The sequence below is a fragment of the Leucoraja erinacea genome, chromosome 8 (genome assembly GCF_028641065.1).
Source record: "Leucoraja erinacea ecotype New England chromosome 8, Leri_hhj_1, whole genome shotgun sequence".
NCBI classification, from domain to species: domain Eukaryota; kingdom Metazoa; phylum Chordata; class Chondrichthyes; order Rajiformes; family Rajidae; genus Leucoraja; species Leucoraja erinaceus.
Genome location: NC_073384.1, coordinates 16,827,875 through 16,848,396, shown reverse-complemented (window position 1 = coordinate 16,848,396; position 20,522 = coordinate 16,827,875). Strand labels below are relative to the sequence as shown.

Genomic DNA, 20,522 nt, shown 5'->3' with positions numbered 1-20,522 from the left:
ATAGAATCAACAGAGGAAAGGCTGGTTTGTGTGATGGGCTGGGCCTTGTTCACAATTCTGCAATTTCTAACACAAAGTGCTGGAGTAACTCCCCGGGTCAGGCAGCATCCATGGAGAACATACTGTAGATGGGGTGTCTGTGGGTCAGGACCATTCTTCAGACTCTGAAGAAGATTCCCAACCCAAACCATTGCTTACCCATACTGCTTGACCTGTTGAGTCTTGTGGTCTTGAACAGAGAAGTTACAAACCAAGTGGTGATGCATACTGATAGGATGGTGCAGATACAGAAATTAATAAAAGTCATTGGAGATATAGCAAATTTACTTAAGGGACAGTCCCACTGTACGAGGTAATTCAAGAGCTCTCCCGAGTTTAAAAAAAATCAAACTCATGGTAAGTATGTAGAATGTATGTAGCGGCTACGTCGGAGCTCGTGGATGTCCCGTAGCGGCTCGTAATGCTAACAACAGGTACTCAGGAAACGCGGTAACTCGTGAAGTTTTTTCAGCACTGTGAAAAATGTCCACGAGAGCCCCGAGTACCTACGATTGGCCATTACCATCATTCTCCAAGTTCGAATCAGGGGAAACTCGGAAGAACTCTTGAATTACCTCGTACAGTGGGACAGGCCCTTTAGACTTCTGAGGATCTAAAGGTGTTGATGTTCTTCCTTTGCCATCGCATCCGTGTTTGGGGCTGGACAAATTGCTGGTGATGTTTACACCGTGAAACGTTAAGCTCATGACCATCTCCACTTCAGCATAAATGATACAGACTGAGACTTGTACTCTACCCTCCTTCCTAAAGTTGATGACCAGTTCCTTCATTGTGCTGACATTGAGAGAGATGTTGTTGCCTTGACACTATGTTACACGTCTTGCTATCTCCTTCCCGTACTCCATCCCGTCATTGTTTGAGATTCATCCACTATCGACTGGGACAGTCAGCATGGCTTTGTGTGGGGCAGGCCATGTCTTGACTGAGATTTTTAAGGAAGTGATGAAGTTGATTGAAGAGGTTAGGATCGTGGATGTTGTCTACATGAACTTAAGCAAGGCATTTGACAAGATCCATCATGATAGGCTGATCCTGAAGATCATGATGCAGGGATTCCACAATGACTTGGGAGTTTAGAATGGCAACACAAGTTGATAGAGTGTTAAAGAAAGAAGGCATTCAGTATGTGTGCTTCATCATTCAGGGCATTGAGCATAAGAGTTAGAATGCCATGTTGCAGCTTTACATTATTTTGGTGAGGCCACATTTGGAGTATTGTGTGCAGGTTTGGTCATCCCATTACAGGAATGAAGTGGAGGCTTGCAGAGGGTGCAGAAGAGATTTACCATGATGATGATGACTAGGTAAAAGATCTGATAAGTTTATGAAATTGCAAGGGGCGTCGACAGTCAGAAGATTTTTCCCAAGGTGGTAATGGCATGGTTTTGATGTGACGGGGAAAGTTTAAATAGATGTGTGAGGCAAGTTATTTACACAAAGATTGATAGATGCCTGGAACTTGCTGTAAGAGTAATCTTTAAAAGACGTTTAGATAGGCACATGAATATGCAGAGAATGGAGGAACATGGATCAAGTGCAGGCAGATGAGATTAGTTTAATTTGGTAGCATGTTTAGAGACATCCTGGGCTGAAGGCCTGTTCCTTTGCTGCACTATTCTATATTCTATGTGCCCATGGAAAAGACCATTAAACCTAGCTTAAACTTTGTAATTGTACCCACCCCTACCACTTCCTTTGGCATTGTGTTCCACATACCTACCAGCTTGTGTGTGAAAAACATGCTCCTCAGGACACCTTTAATTCTTTCTCCCTAAACTTAAATCTATCCAAGGCAGCGCGGTGGTGCAGCGGTGCAGTTACAGCCTTACAGCACCAGAGACCCGGTTTCGACCCTGACTAGGAACGCTGTCAGTGCGGAGTTTGTACGATTTCCCCATGACCTGTGTAGGTTTTCCCAGGAGCTCCAGTTTCCTCCCACACTCCAAAGACATACAATTTGTAGGTTAATTGGCTTGATAAAATAGTAACAATTGTCACTAATGTGTGTAGGATAGCATTAGTGTATGGGGATCGCTGGTTAGCGTGGACTCAGTGGGCCAAAGGGCCTGTTTCCATGCTGTATTTCTGAACTAAACTAAACATTGTTTAACCCTATAGTTTTACACTCCCCTGGGGAAATAATGCCCCTGTCCCACTTAGGAAACCTGAATGGAAACCTCTGGAAATTTTGCGCCCCACCCAAGGTTTCCATGCGGTTCCCGAAGGTTGCAGGTGGTTGCAGGAGGTTGCAGGTAGTGGAAGCAGGTAGGGAGACTGACAAAAACCTCCGGGAACCGCACAGAAACCTTGGGTGGGGCGCAAAGTCTCCAGAGGTTTCCGTTCAGGCTTCCTAAGTGGGACAGGGGCATTACTGTCCATCAACCTTATCTATGCTCCTCATGAACTTAGAAATACATCAATAGCATCAGTCATCATTCATCAGATTATAGATGTAACTCAGTCCATCACACAGACCAGACTTCCTATCATTGACTCCACGCACACTGCACGCTGCCTTGGAAAAGCCAACAACATAATCAAACACTTGTCCCACACAGGTCATTCCTTCTTTTCCCAGTTCCCATAAGGCAGAAGATACAGAAGCTTGAAAGCACACACCATTAGATTCAGGAACAATTTCTCCCCCTCTCTTATCAGGCTTCTGAATGGTCCTTCTATAAGCGAGGGTTCTGTCCAATTCACACATACCCTATTGGTGTTATTGTATGTTGCTTATGCAACTGGCACACTACAATGCTGAGAAGTGTATTCTGTACTCTATAGCTTCCCATATCACTGCAAATATTTAAGTTTGTCCTGATTGGATTGAGAAATAGTACAATCTGATCTGATTAGATAACTTGCAAAACAAAGCTTCTCATCATGAGTCGGTACACATGACAATAATAAACCTAAACATGATCAAGGATAAAAGAGTGGGTTGAAATAGTATCACCAAAAAAACTTGCCAAATTTCTGGGACTAAGTCTATCGAGTCCCCTGCAAACTGATGATCATGGTATTTGGGTTCTGAGAGAAAACTGCAGTCTGATGTTATTGCCATTGCTCCATCTGGTGAAGCTTCACGTTCAGTTAGTTTCTAAGGCAATACGAATAGAGCTCAGTCAGAGATTCCATACCTTAGGCCAGATAGATAGATGTTCACACTGCAAGTAACAGGTTTATAGGAACGTCATTAATCATTTTGGATTTATTGGAGGCTGTGGACCTAATGCAGGTAAATGGGATCAGGATTGATAAGAGACATGGAGGACCAAATGACCAGTTTCTATATTGTATAACACTTACCCTTGGTCTATCTCCTGTAGCTCCTTCAGTGGGTGTCATTCTTTCTGTGGGATGGAGAGTTCTATGAGTTTATGGAGAGTTCAAACAGTTTTTATGTTGGTGTTGGTATTGGTTTATTAATTGTCAAGTGTGCACATTATCCAACCAGATCATAGTATATTTGGGTAAAATCGTCATACACATGTACAACTGGTAGTCCAAATAGAAAAATACAAGAGTGCAAAAGATGGCGTTACAGCAATACAGTTACAGAGAAAATGTGCAGATTTTTTTAAAGTGCAGGGGCCACAATGAGGTAGGTTGGGAGATTGGGACGATGCTCTTAGCTTATCAGAGGACTGAGGAGTGGGAAAGAAGCTGCTCCTGAATCTCTTGGTTAGTGCTTGCAAACTTTTGTATCATCTGTTCGACGGGGGAGGGGAGAAGAAGGAACGACCATGAAAATGGTCCTTGATTATGTTGGCTGCTTTCCCCAGGCAGCATAGTCGATGGTGGGGAGGGTGGATTGTGATAAACTGGACTATATCCAAATTCTCTGCAAGTTCTTGCAGTCTTGCCAAACCTAGCCGCGTCTGAAGGAGGGTTCTAACCTGAAACTTCACCTGTTCTTTTTCCTCAAAGATGCTGCCTAACCTGCTGAGTTATAGTCATTGAGTAAAACAGGCCCTTAGGCCCAACATGTTCACACTGGCCAACATGCCCCATCTAAACTAGACTCACTTGCCTGTATTTGGCCCATATCCCTCTAAACCTGTCCTATCCATGTACGTATGGTAGACATATAATGCTGGAGCAACTCAGCAGCACAGGCAGCATTTCTGGAGAGAAGGAATGGGAGACGTTTCGGGTCGAGACCCTTCTTCGGACCACTGAGTTCTGGAGAAGCGTCTCGACCCGAAAAGTCACACATTCCTTCTCTTCAGAGATGCTGCCTGTCCTGCTGAGATACTCCAGCATTTTGTATCTACCTTTGATTTAAACCAGAATCTGCAGTTCTTTCCTATCCATGTACATTTCTAATTGCTTCTTAAATATTGCTATAGTCACTGCCTTGGCAGCTTGTTCCATACACGAACCACCCTTTGTGTGTAATACTCCAGGAATTTGTGTCCATCTGTGATGCATCCCAATTCGATGCTTTCTACCGTGCATCTGTCGAAGTTGGTGAGAGTTGTTGGGGACATGCCAAACTTCCTTAGTCTTTTGAGGAAATAGAGGTGTTGATGTGCTTTCTTGGTAGCACAAACGCTGAACGTGGAGAATGAGCATTTGGGGTGGGGTTTGTAAACTTGAATCTGTATATTAGGAGCACACAGGCAGCAGGTGGAAAGCTTCATTTCATAAACAACGCACCCAGCTGCCCTGTCAGCCAATATCCGTGGCAGAGTCTGTGGTTCACACAGTGGCATCATCAGTCACCTCAACACCCACAGAGCTGGAGTGGAAGTGAGTCACTCTCAACCTCAGCGATCAACAAATTCTCGTTCACTCATCTATCTCTGCAAATTTCTACTCAGTGGTTTTAGTTTTTGGAGATGCAGCATAGAAACAGGCCCTTCAGTCCACCGATCGCCCATTCTCATTAGGTCTATGTTATCCCATTCCCTACAAACGAGGGATAATTTACATTGAAATCTGCACCGCTTTGGAATATGGATACGTCTCCCATACAATTTTGCTCACCTCAACCAGTATTCTATTTTAGTTTAGTTCAGAGATACAGCACTGAAACATGTCCATCGGCTCACTGAGTCCATGCCAACCATCAATCACCCATATACTAGTTCCATGTTATCCAACTTTCTCATTCGCTCCCTACACACTGGGGGTAATTTACAGTGGCCAATTAACCTACAAACTTGCACATCCTTGGGACATGGGAGATAACCGGAGCACCCAGAGGAAACCCACGTGGTCACAGGGAGAACATGCAAACACCATACAGACAACACCTGAGGTCGAACCCAGGTATCTGGCATTGTGAGGTAGCAACTTTGCCAAGTGTGCCACTGTGCCGTGTGGTCCTGAGGACTCCTGTAGAGACATGCCTGGCTAACTGCCATCTCTCATCAGCAGACTGGCCTTGTGTCACTGGGAGCAAGGTGCTGATCTTCACTAAGAGCCATTGTCCCAAGCAGATATACAGCATATATTCAGCATAGCAGAAAGCAGATTCAGCATAGATAATAGTATAACAAGACCATTCTGCCTTCAGCCTGTTCCTAGCTCAACACCAATTTCCTACCCTATCCCTGTATCCTCGATTCCCTTTATACTCAGAAACCTATCAATCCCTTTCTTGATTATAATCAATTATCTGGGAATTACCTCCAGAGCATTCCAAATTGGCGAATTCCAAAGGTTCACTCCAAAGGTGAGGAATCCTCTGCTTTAGACATTAGAGATACTGCATGGAACCAGGCTCGTCGGCCCTCCGGGTCCACGCTGACCAGCGATCACCCCCCGTACACTAGCACTATCCAACACTAGGGATAATTTAAAAATTACAGAAAGCAAATAACCTACAAACCTCCATGACTTTGGAGTGTGGAGGAAACCAGAGCACCCGGAGAAAACCCATGCGATCACAGGGAGAACGTACACACTCCGTACAGACAGCATCCGTAGTCAGGTCTCTGATGCTGTAAGGTAATAACTCCTCCACTGTGCCACTGTTGCCTGGAGTCTCCTCATGGGCTCTAGGCAAGAACTCCACCCTCTCTCTACGCCCAACCCCATTGCTCACTCTCGCAGGTTGAACAATAGGTGGGAAGCCAGGAAATGGGGTTCATGGGGATGTTGTTCAGGGGTATTAATGCATCTCAGGCAGCCTCCGATAGCCTCTTCAAAGGACCACACCTGAAATCCTCATTGCTCATTTCACCATCGAGCTTTCAGAGATGTCTTCCTGCAGGACATCCCATGTTAGGATGGGCACTCCCACAGTTAACCACAGCCTTTCAGGTACTAGAATCACCAAAGTAAGGAAGGCTACAGAACAAACACTGGTAAATAGGATCAGTGTAGATGGGTACTTGATGGTCAGCATGGATATGATGGTCTGATTCTGTGCTCCGTTTCAGATTGATAATTTCTCCCCCGCCCCTCCTCCAAAGGCACTTGACCTGCTGAGTTCCTCCAGCTGTTTCTTGCTCCAAATTCCAGCCACCGTAACGTGTGTCCAAATATAGAGTCAGCAATGGAGCAGGCCCCTGACCCATGAGGAGGGAGTGTGAGCTAACCAGACCAGATGAACTCACCCAACCTTCACAAGATCATTTGAGCAATGCAAGACCTTCACCTCACGTTCTCGTTATCTCGCAAGTTTCGGTATCTCACGGATATCTCCTGAGGCCAGATTACTTTCAAGTTTATGTCCAAGCAATTGGAAGCGGGCAGTCCTTGTGGAGGTGGAGGTGTTAGGGATTCATTTGAATCAATATTCATACCACTGGGCTGTAAACTGCCCAAGCGAAAAATGAGCTGTTCCTCCAATTTGCATTGAGCATCTCACTGACAATGGACAGAAAGGTCTGTGTGGGAATGGGAAAGAGAATTAAAATGTTTAGCAACCGGGAGATCCGGTTGGTTCAGAAAGACTGAGCGAAGGTGTTCAGCAAAATGATCACCCAGTCTACATTTGGTCTCGCCGATGTATAAGAGTCCACATCTTGAACAACGGATAGATGAGGTTGGAGGAGGCGCAAGTGAACTTCTGCCTAACCTGAAAGGACTGTCGGGGTCCCTGAGCAGAGTCAGGGGAGGAGTTGTTGGGACAGGTGTTGCATTTTCTGCGGTTGTAGGGAAAGGCACCTGGGGAGGGGGTGGTTTTGGTGGGAAGGGAGGAGTTAACCAGGGAGTTGTGGAGGGAACGGCCTCTGCGGGAGGCGGAAAGGGGCAGAGATGGGTAGATGCGACTAGTGTTGGGATCCCATTGGAGGTGGCAAAAATTTTGAAGGATTATGTGTTGTATGCGACAGCTGATGGGGTGAAAGGAAAGGACTAGGGGAACTCAGTCTCTGTTGCGATTAGCGGGTGGGGGTGTCCGAGATGTCCTCATTCTTTAGGGAATAGGGGTTCCCCTCGCCCATCATAGATGAGGCCCTCACTTGTGTCTCATCGGAACCCTGCACCTCCACCCTTGCTCCCCCTCCCAATAATCATTCTCCCCATGACCAGCAGGTTTAGTTTAGTTTGCAGTCAATTAACCTATAAACCTGTACGTTTTTGGATCGTGGGGGGAAACCGGAGCATCCAGGGAAAACCAAAGCGGTCACGGGAAGAACATATAAATCCGTGCAGATAGTACCCTTAGTCAGGATCGAACTCCAGTCTCTGGCGCTGTAAGGCAGTAACTCTACCGCTGCGCCACCGTAAGTATTGATTCCTCCAATTTCATGTGACCCTTGCATTTCCTCTCTCTCTGTCCCTCCCCACCCTAGTTCCTTCTAGTTTTACTGTTTGGATCCTTTCATTATCACCTCCACCACAGCCAGCAATGAACGATAGTGGGCTCTTTGGCTGTCGGTGCCGTCTGATTTGTTCTGTATTTTTTCATATCTCTGGTTTCCCTCTCCCCTGCTTCTCAGTCTGAAGAAGGGTCTCTACCCGAAACGTCACCTATTTATTTTCATCAGAGATGCTGCCTGACCCGCTGAGTTTCTCCAGCATTTTGCGTCTATCTTCGGTGTAAACCAGTATCTGCAGTTCCTTCGTACACATATCCGTCCAAATGACTTTTGAAATTTATATTTGCATCCGCTTCTATAGCATCCTCTGGTGGCTCATTCCAAATACCGACTACCCGCTGACTGAAAAAAAAGTTGCCCCTGAGGTAAATCTTCAATCTCTTCCCTCTCACCTTATTACTGCTATAGGATCTTTGCTTAATACTATACCCTCTAGTTTTAGAATCCGCTCCCCGGGGGCGGGGACAAAACTGTCAGGGTTCACTTTATCCATGCCCCTCATCAACTTGTGCACCCCAACAAATTCACCCCTCAGCCTCCGACACAACAAAGAACAAGTCTCAGCCGAGCAAGCCCTGGAACTCGAGCCCGCGTGTCCAGGTAACATTTTCTTCGTAAGGAGTGGGTGTCCGTGATCTGTGCATTGAGAACCAAGTTTCTGTTAAACCCCGTGATGAAGCAGCGTTGAAGAGTCCCCCTCCCTCCCACAAATCTCCCTCTCCCTCCCCTGTCCCTGTCCCTGTCCCAGCAAACCAGCCCCGACCCAGTCAGTTAACGTGGTGAGCACATCACCACTGGTCTGTGTGTGCCGGCCAGTTGTTGGATGGTGGGCTGCCTGTGCCTTCCTTCCCCGGCCATGGTCCACCCTGCCGGGCGGGCGGCCGCACCTCTGTCCCGCCGGCCGTGTGCTGCTTAGTTCGGCTTTTTCCAGGACTGTCGACGGCAGCCCGTCCACCCCCGGTGCTCCGGTACGCTTCACCCGCGGTCTCTGTCCGGCTCTGGGCCCGCTTGCGACCCAGCCTCTGAGGGATCCGTGGAGGAGTCGCCGGTCACCCGGCATCCAGGCTCCGACCTCTGGAATGGAAGGGGACAGGTTGAGTGGTGGGACCAGCACCAGGGTCTGGGGCACATTCGCGCTCCTCCCTGGAACCCTGGAGGCCCGAGTTAACCCCAGCCCTCGCTTCTGTCTGAACCGGTCAGAGGACAAACCTCGCCCTCAAGAGCAGGTGAAAGCAGCAAAATTCAAAGGCGAGACTCATCGATTCAAACCTTGCCATCATACACACTCCCAGGGAAGATGCTCTTTTAAAAATGAGATGAGGAGGAACTTCTTTAGTCAGAGGGTAGTTAATCTGTGGAAATCCTTACCATAGAGGGCTGTGGAGGCCAAGTCAGTGGATATTTTTAAGGCAGAGACAGACAAGTTCTTGATTAGAACGTTTGTTTAAGAAGGAACTGCAGATGCTGGAAAATCGAAGGTACACAAAAATGGTGGAGAAACTCAACGGGTGCAGCAGCATCTATGGAGCAAAGGAAATAGGCAACGTTTCAGCCCGAAACGTTGCCTATTTCCTTCGCTCCATAGATGCTGCTGCACCCGCTGAGTTTCTCCACCATTTTTGTGTACCTTCAGCCATGATTGAATGGCGTAGTAGTCTGGATGGACAGATTGGCCTAATTCTACTCCTATCACTTGTGAACTTGTGACACCTAGTGAAGCTCCCTCTACCCCATCCCGTCACACATTCACAAGGTTAGAAATAGAATGAAGCTCCCTCTACTGTATCGGATCACACATTCCCAGGGTTAGACACGGTCAAGCTCTCTCCACACTGTCCCATCACACATTCTCAGGGTCAGACACGGTGAAGCTCCCTCTACAGTGCCCGATTACACATTCCCAGCTGTCCCTGCTACTGAAAGAGATTCTGAGGTACAGGATCTACCATCATTTGGAAAGTAAATGACTGATTAGGGATAGTCAACATTACTTTGTGTGTGGGTAATCATGTCACTCATGTTTGGTTGAGTTTTTGGAAGTCATGACAAATGAGATTGATGAGGGTAGGATGGTGGATGTTATATCGATGTGGACTTTCAAATGTTAGAGAACTGCATACACAACTGTTTTGGTGGTAGGAATCAGAGGGCGGTGGTGTAGAGTTGTCATTCAGATTGGAGGCCTGGGACCAGTGGAGTGCCGTATGTATTGGTGCTGGGTCCACCATTGTGTGTCGTTTGTATTAGCAATTTGGAGGAGAATGTAAGTGGCATGGTTGGTAAGTTTGCACATGACACCAAAATTGCTGGTGTAGTCAAAAGGGAAGACATTTAGAAAAGATTACACAAAGATCAGCTGGGTAAATGGCAGATGAAATTTAACTCGGACAAATGCAAGGTGTGTCAAAGTTTGATGAGTTAAACCATGGCTGGTCTTACACAGTAAATGGCAAGGCCCAGGAGATGATATTGAATAGGGAAACTGAGGCGTGTGGGTAGAAACAAGGAACTGCGGATGTTGGTTTACAAAATAATGCCCCTGTCCCACTTAGGAAACTTGAACGGAAACCTCTGGAGACTTTGCGCCCCACCCAAGGTTTCCGTGTGGTTCCCGGAGGTTCCCAGGGGTTTTTTGTCAGCCTCCCTACCTGCTTCTACTACCTGCAACCTCCGGCAACCACCTGCAACCTCCGGGAACCGCACGGAAACCTTGGGTGGGGCACAAAGTCTCCAGAGATTTCCGTTCAGGTTTCTTAAGTGGGTCAGGAGCTTTAGACACTAAATGCTGGACTAACTCAGCAGGTCAGGCAGTATCTCTGGAGAACCTGGATAGGTGATGTTTTGGGACAGGACCCTCTTTCAGATTGAGGGGTACAGGTACATAGCTCCCTGACAGTGGCGACCTAGGGTGGTAAAGAACATGTTTGGCACACTGGACTTCATCTGTCAGGACATCAACTAAGGGAGTTGAGCTGTTATATTACAACTGTACAAGACCTTGGTGAGACCGTACTTGAGATTTTATAAGTATACTAGACCAAGTGCAGACCCGTTGGGTCTGTCCCCCAACGTGCGGTTGTGGGGGGGGGGGGGGGGGGGAGGCGGCATACAGCGTCACACACACTAACTATCTCCCCCCCCCCCCTGCATTCACGCTAAATACCCCCCTTGATATTATATTAATATTAATTTGCTCCTTTTACCCCATAAACACCCTATCTACTGACACATAGCCCCCAACTTGCAGTCACACCTAGAGAGAGAGGGGAGGGGGGGGGAGGGGGGGGGCGGGGGTAGAGACTGAGGGTAGAGAAAGAAGGGGCAGAGACAGACAGACAGACACGGAGAGAGGGGCAAGAGGGAGAGGGGGGTGGAGAGGAGGAGAAGAGAGAGGGAGGGTGGGTGAGGTGGGGGGGGGGCGGGGTAGAGAATGAGGGTAGAGAGAGAAGGGGGGAGAGAGAGAGACAGACACAAAGAGAGGGGCAAGAGGGAGAGGAGGATGAGGAGGAGGAGAAGAGGGAGGGTGGGTGAGGGGATGGAGGGGAGGGGAGGGGGAGAGAAAAAGAGGGGAGAGAGAGAGGGAGGGGGGGGAGAGGAGAGGGGGTGAGGAGAGGGAGAGGAGAGGGGGGGGGGGTGAGGTGGGGAGGGGGGGGGGGGGGGGGGGGGGGGGAGAGGAGGGAGAGAGGAAAGGGGGGGGGAGGAGAGGGGGGGGGGGAAGAACCTAAAAAAACATTTTAGAACCAAAAGAGACACTTTTTGCAAATATTTTAGAACCAATAAACACTTTTTGCAAACATTTTAGAACCAATAGATACATTCTGCAAGCGTTTTAGAACCACTAAGGACACTTACATTTGAATAGACATGTATTCAGTGTTATTCACAGTGAGAAATGTGGCTCTCTGCCTTCCTCCAGCTTGCAGACACTGATTGAGGCACACCACTTCCTGGTTTTATAGTCCCTCCCCCCTGCCGCCAGCAGGGGCAGCAGAGAGAATGGGGAATTTTGTAAAATCATGAATATCTCTGTCATTTTTCATCAACGGGAAAAATCCTCAGCACCCATATGGCGGAGGGGGGTTCTGAGAAAGGTGGCCAAAAATGACGGCCGTAGGTGGCGGCGTTCTCTCGGAAATCGCAGCACAGATGGCCAAAACCGGTCAAGAACAGACTTTTAGTAATATAGATTTAGGGAAAGAGGGTAACTAGAAAATAGGCCTCTCGGAAACCAAAGTGGCCATCTATATGTGGCTGCAGGAAATGGGCAAGATCTTCAACAAGTATTTGTCCTCTGTTTTTATCTTAGAGAAAGACATGAAGAGTAGGGAACTTTGATCAGTTAATGGAGATGTCTTGAGGACATTCTGTATGGCGGTCAAAGAAGTGCCCAATGTCTTAAGGTGTATTAAGGTAGGTAAATCTCCCAGGCTTGATCACAAAACCAACACACTAGAGTCATCTACAGAAGACCCTGCCACATACAGGGATCCCATAACTCATGAGGTTCCCATTTGCCCACCCTGTTGCTGTCAAACAGTTTATCTCTCACCTGGTTACCTGATGCCTCACTCATCACCACGTCACCATCGTCGAAGAGCTTTTCAGGGACCGGTGGAGGCTGCTCCTCACGCTCCTTGCTCTCGGGAGGTGTGGAAGGACTGGGAGGATCCAAGGCCGGAGAGTTCTTCACCTTCTTGCTCACTCGAGCATACAGGGCCATCACTTTATCCGGCTCTATGTCGGCCTTCCTGGTCTCCTGCTCTGCAACCTCCTCCTCGAGGAGGAGCACGTCCTCGGGGGCTTCCAGGCTGAAGTGATTCGAGGTGGCATAGGGCAGTTCCACTGCCTCTTCCTCGACGTTATGGCTCGGAGTTTCCAGGTCACTGGCCGTCTGGTACACGGGGTCTCCCTTTCCCTCCGAATCCTCCTTAGAGGCAGAGCTTCCAGGAATCTCCGGGAGTGCCCGACTCTGCTGGACGGAGGCGGGCTCATGAGGCATCTCATTCTGCCAGCTTACTTTTCGTGAATGGAGGGAACCTGAGGAGAATTGGAGGAAGAGAGAAAGGTGGTTAAAACACAAACCTGCCCCATCCAATGAGCAATCCTGAGGAACCAACCTGCTGCACAAACCCATCATTTTACAGATGCACTGGATACCAAAAGTACTTAGTGGGTCAGACAGCCTCTGTGCGGAGAGTAACTGAGCTCCTGTTAGAAGTCAAAGACTTTTCACCACAACTGGAAGATGCTAAAGGGCAAAAAAATGTGACAGCAGAAGCTGGAACCAGGAACAAAAAAAAACGCTGGAGGAACTCAGTGGATCAGGCAGCATCTGCGTCCTATACGTGGCGACTCTTTGCATACTTTGTGTATGGTATGCAAAACGCTGTGACATGTCACATGTGAAATTAAGTATCATTCATTAATTCAATCATTCATTCATTCATCTGTATAGGAAAAGAGTGTAAGTCAACATTTCCAGTTAAGGCCCTGCACCAGGACTGAGAGGGATCAGGGAATTTTCCTGGAATTTAGCAGTACAAAGGGAAGTGGGATAGAGGTTGGTAGGTGACAGGTGGAGCCATGTGAGGAGGGGATTATAATAGGAGAGGCTCCATCACCAGTCCTCACACTCCCCTTCACACTGCTCCATACTGGCTAATAGAGGCAAAGAAAAGGTAGACAGTCAGAACCTTATCCCCAGGATGGGAAAATCAAATACTAGAGGGAATAGCTTTAAAGTGAGAGGAGCAAACTTTAAAGGAGGTGTGCGGTGCAAGTTGTTAACACAATGTGATGAGTACCTGGGGGTGTTGGTTGAGGCAGATATGAGGTGGCATTTAAGAGATGTTTGGATAGGCATGTAGACATGCAAGGAATAGAGGGATATTAATTATGTGTAAGCAGGTCAGAGTTGGTCTGGGCAACATGTTCGACACAGACATTGTGGGCTGAAGCACCTGTTCTTGTGATGTAGGGTTCTATGTTCCTTATTTATTCTCAGTCCAGAAATGCCCCAACCCAGAGTGTCAACCGTTTGCCTCCACAGATGCTGCCTGGCCATCTTAAGATTAGTTTAGAGATGCAGTGCGGAAACAGGTCCTTCAGCCCACCGAGTCCGCACCGACCAGCGATACATTAACACTATCCTACACGCACTAGGGACAATTTAAACATACACCAAGCTAATCAACCCACATACCTGTACGTCTTTGGAGTATGGGAGGAAACTGAACATCTTGGAGAAAAACCAGGTGGTCACGGGGAGAACATACAAATTCCGTACAGACAGCACCCGTAGTCGGGATCGAACCCGGGTCTCCAGCGCCTAAAACGCTGTAAGGCAACAACTCTACCGCTACGTCACCGTGCCGCCCTTCACATTGTGAAGACCAATGCACTCTGAGACCGTTGCACTTTCTGAGTGAACTAGTGAATTTTAGTGACCTCAAACATTTCAGATAACCTGACTTTCCAGTTTGTGTCAGAAGTAGTCATTCGCAGTGAGCGTCATCAACCTGAAACATGAGCAGATCAGATGTTCTCTCCACAGATCCTGCCTGAGCCTGCAAATAATTCCAACATGTTCTGTTTTCATTTCAGCATCTGCAGCACATTGCTCAATCTCAGATGTCACACCTGGATGGAGATTGTACATTCTCCCTGTGACACCATGGGTTTTCCACGGGTGTTCTGGTTTCGTCCCACACTCCAAAGACGTATAGATTTATAGGTTATTTGGCACTGGTATAGATTGTAAATTGTCCCATGTGTGTAGGATAGTGCTAGTGTACGGGGATCGTTGGTCGGCCAAAGGGTCTGTTTCCATGCTGTACCTTTAAACCAAGCTAAACTAAACCTCACTTTGGAGCAGACAAGTGTTTCCAAATAAGAGTCACGGTTGTATGATCGGAAGTGCAGCAGCTTCTCATAAGTAGCAGTGATATGAATGAGCAGCTCATGCCATTTGTTTTGTAGAACTTGGGATACAATATGGGCAGAAATGGGGGAAGCAGCTGGCCTTCGCTGGGCTAACTCATCGGTGACCTCAGTGTCATCCGGAGAGCTGGAGGCCGGTCAGATGTTACACATCGTGAGCGTCACATGCTCTGGAAGCAGTGACGGCTTCTCAGTGAGTCAGTCTGAATATGATGCAACTGGAGCTAACCACATGCACCACACACCCTGGTCTGGTGGAACATGTTGGCAACTCAGGGGTTATCGGTAGTGCCTGATCATTCCCGGCAAGAGGGCTGGGGCAGGCACCAGAGCAGTGAGGACATAAGGCACCACAGGTTCACGGGTGACTCACTGTGTCTGCCTCATCCAGACTTAACATGTCAATAAACACGTGTGCGCATGCACGCACACACACACACACACGCACACACGCACACACACACACAGAATTACACATAAATACACATATATAGACACACATACATAAAAACATATACAGACATAAAAACATGTACAGACACACACACGGTTCAGAATGGGGGCTAGGGCTGGTGTCTAAGGCAATGGGACCAAGGCTAAACACAACATGGACAACCTGATAGGGAGGTGATCACACTGTAGCTTAGACATGGGAAGGCAAGAAGGGAATAGGTGAACACCAGGCAAGTGTCCAACACATTTCCCCTTTCTAGCACTGTTGGTTCCCCTGGGGACCACAGTGGGACTGGGGGAAGGGACCACAGTGGGACTGGTGTACTGGACACTGAGAGTGGCTCAGATGCACAAGAGGGGAGGCAGAAGAGTGAGAGAGCAATGAAGATTGTGTATTCCTTGGTTAGATGGGTGTCTCCGTGACCATATGTATGACTCCAGGATGGGGTGTTGCCTCCCTGCTGTCTGGGTCAAGGTCACTGAGCAGTAGTGGAACAGAGGGACCTTGGCCACCATGTCCACAGCTGCTTGAAAGTAGCAACACAAGTAAATAGAGGGGTAAAGCAGGCTTAAGGTATGCTTGCCTTCATCGGTCTGGGCATTGTCTGGAAATGTTGTTGCACCTTTATAAAGCTTTAGTTAGGCCACAATTGGAGTATTGTGTTCACCCATTACAGGAAAGATGTGGAAGCTTTGAAGAGGATGCAGAAGAGGTTCACCAGGATGCTGCCTGGAATAGAGAGATTTAGCTGCAAGGTAAGTGTAGATGGTTTATGCATGCAACCTATAATGTAGCTACCTCATCACCATTAACACGCCCTCTCATATCAGTATAACTATGATCTCCTCCCCTCTCCTCCTCCCATTTTGTCCTGGTACACCTGAAGGCTGGGTGCAGCCAGTACTGGGACGTGTGTGCCATGTGCTATAATAAAGACTCTAGTAAAGGTTACAGTGTGTCAGACTAAGTCCCTTTACAGTAAGGTTAGACAAAGGTACACAAAAATGCTGGAGAAACTCAGCGGGTGCAGCAGCTAGTTTGATGCTGCTGCACCCGCTGAGTTGCTCCAGCATTTTTGTGTACCTTCGATTTTCCAGCATCCGCAGTTCCTTCTTAAACACTAAGGTTAGACAAACTTGAGTTGTCTTCTCTGGAGCGTTGGAGGTTGACGTGAGACCTGATAGGTTTATAAAATTATGAGAGGCATAGACCAGGTAGACAGACAGACCTTTTCTCCCAGGGAGGAAATATCAAGGACTAGAAAGCTTAGCTTTCAGGTGAGAGGGGGCAAACTTGAAAGGAGATATGTAAGGCAAGTTTTTTTCCACAGTGTGGTGGGTGGCTTGGAATGCCATGCCAGGGATGATGGTGGAGGTAGATACGGTAAGGGCAGAAATCGGAGTAGATGAAGGTTTAGCTGGAGAGCTTTAGATTCTAAGGCATTTGAGTTATTTCTGGAGAAGGTTCACATAGGACAGGCAATAGCTGGCATTTAATGAAATCATAAATAACTTGCAAAATAAAAATTCTTTAAGGCAAAAAAAACCCAATCAGGACGGGTGATTCATTTGTAAGGAGTTTGTATGTTTTCCCTGTGATGGCATGGGTTTCTCCAGGTGCTCCAGTTTCCTCCCATACTCCAAAGATGTTCAGGTTTGTAGGTTGATTGGCTTCTGTTAATTGTAAATTGTCCTTAGTGTGTAAAATGAGACTGAAGGGCTTCGACCCAAAATGTTACCCATTCCTTCTCTCCAGAGATGCTGCCAGTCCCGTTGAGTTACTCCAGCATTTTACATAGAAACATAGAAAATAGGTGCAGGAGTAGGCCATTCGGCCCTTCGAGCCTGCACCGCCATTCAGTATGATCATGGCTGATCATCCAACTCAGTATCCTGTACCTGCTTTCTCTCCATACCCCCTGATCCCTTTAGCCACAAGGGCCACATCTAACTCCCTCTTAAGTATAGCCAATGAACTGGCATCAACTACATTCTGTGGCAGAGAATTCCAGAGATTCACCACTCTCTGTGTAAAAAATGTTTTTCTCATCTCAGTCCTAAAAGATTTCCCCTTTATCCTTAAACTGTGGCCCCTTGTTCTGGACTTCCCCAACATCAGGAACAATCTTACTGCATCTAGCCTGTCCAACCCCTTAAGAATTTTGTAAGTTTCTATAAGATCCCCCCTCAATCTTCTAAATTCTAGCGAGTACAAGCCAAGTCTATCCAGTCTTTCTTCATATGAAAGTCCTGACATCCCAGGAATTTTGTGTCTATCCTCAGTGTAAACCAGCATCTGCCGTTCCTTCCTACACTGCCAGAGCTTCAACGGATATATAAAAGTGTAAAGACCAGAAAGGCAAATGTGGGTCCCTAATTGACAGAGACAGAAGAATTTGTGAAAAATGAAAATCCTGCAGACGCTGGAAATCTGAAATAAAGTTAGAAAATGCTGAAAACTCAGGCAGCATCGGTGGAGAGAGAAACAGAGTTAAAGGATAAGACCCAAGCCGTATCATCAGAATGCAGGCAAATTGGCTTTGGACCTGAATCAAAAAATCCTTTAACCATGGAGGGAGTCTGATTTTAACATCAAAGCATAGGGGCTGGTAAAAGTAGACTGGGAACGGCGACTTGTAGGAAGCTCTGTATCAGGCAGTGGTTATTCCTAAAATGAAATAGTGCGTGTTCAGGGTCAATGTGTTTCTGTCAGTGTTAAAGCCAAGGATAGCAAGTTTCTGTGCTGTACAGCTCTATGACTCTATAGTTTTACAACTTTCTATTATGGCAAGAGAATAGTGAATAAGTGTGCCCTTAAATGACACCAGGAGAAATCTAAGTGTGTGGAGCCAGAGGACATGGCTGAGGTTTGAAAAGAATATCTCTCATCTGTATTCACTGTGATGAAGGACATTGTAGCTGCAAGATTCAAGGAAGGGGGCAGTGAATTCTAGACCATTATCATTGAAACAGATAAGATAATAGTCATCTGAGTGGGCCTAAAGCTGGATAGGTCCCCAGGGCCTAACAAGATGGATGCTAGGCTGCTTTGGGAGATTGTTAGGATCAGGAGAGCAACTTTAAAAATGTTGTTGGCCGCAGAACAATATTAGAAGATTGGATGGATGCAGATGTAGTTCCTTTATTCAAAAAGGGCATCAGGTTGTTACAGGCTATGAGTCTAACATCAGAAATTAGGAAGATGTTGGAAAAGAATTCAGAGTACAAAGAGAGCTTGGGTTGCAAGTTCCTTGCTCTATGTAAATAGCGGCATTGGTGGGTAGGGTAGTGAAGAAGACATTTGGCATGTTTGCTTTCATTAGCTGGGGGGGACTGAATATCAGAGTTGGGATGCAATGTTACAGTTGTACAAAACATTCGATTGACCTCATTTGTAGTATTACGGGCTCTCCGCAAACTTTTAAAATTAAAATAAGGGTGGCACGGTGGTGCAGCAGTAGAGTTACTGCCTTACAGCGCCAAGAGACCCGGGTTTGATTTTGACTACAGGTAGTTGTCTGTACAGGGTTCGTACATTCTCCTCGTACATGGGTTTTCTTCGTGAGCTCCAGTTTCCACCCACACTCCAATGATGTACAGGTTTGTAGGTGAATTAGTTTGTATTATTGTAAAAATATTGTCCCAAGTGTGTGTGTAGGATAGCGTTACGTGTGCTGGGTTCGCTGGTCGGCACGGATTCGGTGGGCTGAAGGGCCTGTTTCCACGCAGTATCACTTAACTATACTAAATTAAACTATCATGTAGACTTCTGATCACCACATTCTGGAAGGGTGTGTGGCCATAGAGAGAGAATGCAGAAAAGATTCAACAGGATATTGTCTGCAATGGCTTTACTTAGAAGGAACAATTGGATTGGCTGCATTTATTCTCAGTGGAACATAAGAGGCTGAGGGGTGACGATTGAAGTTTGTAAAATTACGAGGGGCATAGATATGATCAATAGTCAATCTTTTTCCCAGGGTAAGGTCCGAGAGGGCAGAGATTTTTAGTGAGAGGGGAAGGTTTTCAAGGTGATCTGAGGTGCAACTTTTTTACACTGAAGGTGTTGAATATGGGGAACAAGCTGCCAGAGGAAATGGTAGAGGCTGATACAATTACAATGTTTAAAGGGCATTTAAATGTTATTCTTCTTGCATATGGCGTGCACAGCGTAAAGTTGTAGGACAACTTGTTCTATTTGATCTTATTTGATTGCACACACCAGGTTGATTGCATTCGTCGACCACATGAACGTTGCAATCTCCCACCCCATTTAGATGTTCATGGATAGGAAAGGATGAGCGGGTTGCAGGTCTAATGCAGGAAAAGGAGATTAGCACAGCAAGGCAAAATGGTTGGCATGGACAAGGTGGTCTGAAAGGCCTGGTTCTCTGCTGTAGAACTCTATAACCCCATATCTATGACTCGAGATGTGTTGGAAGGAACTATAGATGCGGGTTAAGGTGCTTTTTCTGGCTTTCCTTCTCTCTCCGTCCCTCCCCCATCCGAGTTCTCCAAATAGTTTCACTGTCCTGATTAAATTTTACTGATTGTAAGCGAACAATGAACCATTCTATATTTTCCTTGATCATCGTTCCTTTTGATCTGTGTTTCCGCACCTTAACCTTCCATATCTCCATGTCTCCCTCTCACCTAACTCTCAGTCTGAAGAAAGGTTTCGACCCGAAACATCACCCATTCCTTCACTCCAGAGATGCTGCCTGTCCTGCTGTTACTCCACCTTTTTGTGTCTATCTTCTATGACTCCTATAGCCAGAGGGCATCGTTATAAGGTAATGGGCAGGCGGTTCAGAGAAGGTATCTTATCCCGAGGAGGGAGGTTGGAATATGGAGCAAACTGTCTGAGCAGGGGCTGGAAGCAGAGACTCCTGAAGCTATGAAGTGTTTAGAAAGGCACTTGGATCACCATGGTATAGAAGGCTGCAGACCATGTGCTCGTAAATGGGATGAGTAGAAAAGTACACAGAAAAGCTGGAGAAACTCAGAGTAGAAAAGGTTGATCGATTGTTGCCCTGGACATGATGGGCCGAAGAGCGAGTTTCTGTGCCATATGACTCTAGGTCTCACTGACGCTATAATACCACACACAACCTGACACAGGGATGCAATAAAACACACACAGACTCTCATATACACACACACACACACACACACACAAGACAGCACTTTCTCTTTCCCACTCTCTTTCTCTCCTTCCCTCTGTGTGTCTGTGTGGCTTTCTCCTCCTCCCTCACTGTGTGTGTGTCTCTCTCTCCCCATCCTCTCTGTGTG

The 20,522-nt window shown here is 46.9% G+C and overlaps 1 protein-coding gene across 2 annotated transcripts in view; it reads right to left on the bottom strand.

The window, feature by feature from the left end:
• Window positions 1-8,582: 8,582 nt before the first annotated feature.
• The window catches only part of LOC129699363 (uncharacterized), a 25,288-nt gene continuing 13,348 nt past the window's right edge, over window positions 8,583-20,522 (bottom strand). For both annotated transcript variants that reach the window (XM_055639071.1, XM_055639073.1), the window contains 2 exons: window positions 12,388-12,875; window positions 8,583-8,912 (listed from right to left, as the gene is read on the bottom strand). In XM_055639071.1, the coding sequence (XP_055495046.1) occupies window positions 8,814-8,912; window positions 12,388-12,875 (587 nt within the window). In that variant the 3' untranslated portion in view covers window positions 8,583-8,813. The remainder of the gene's footprint in view (window positions 8,913-12,387; window positions 12,876-20,522) is intronic.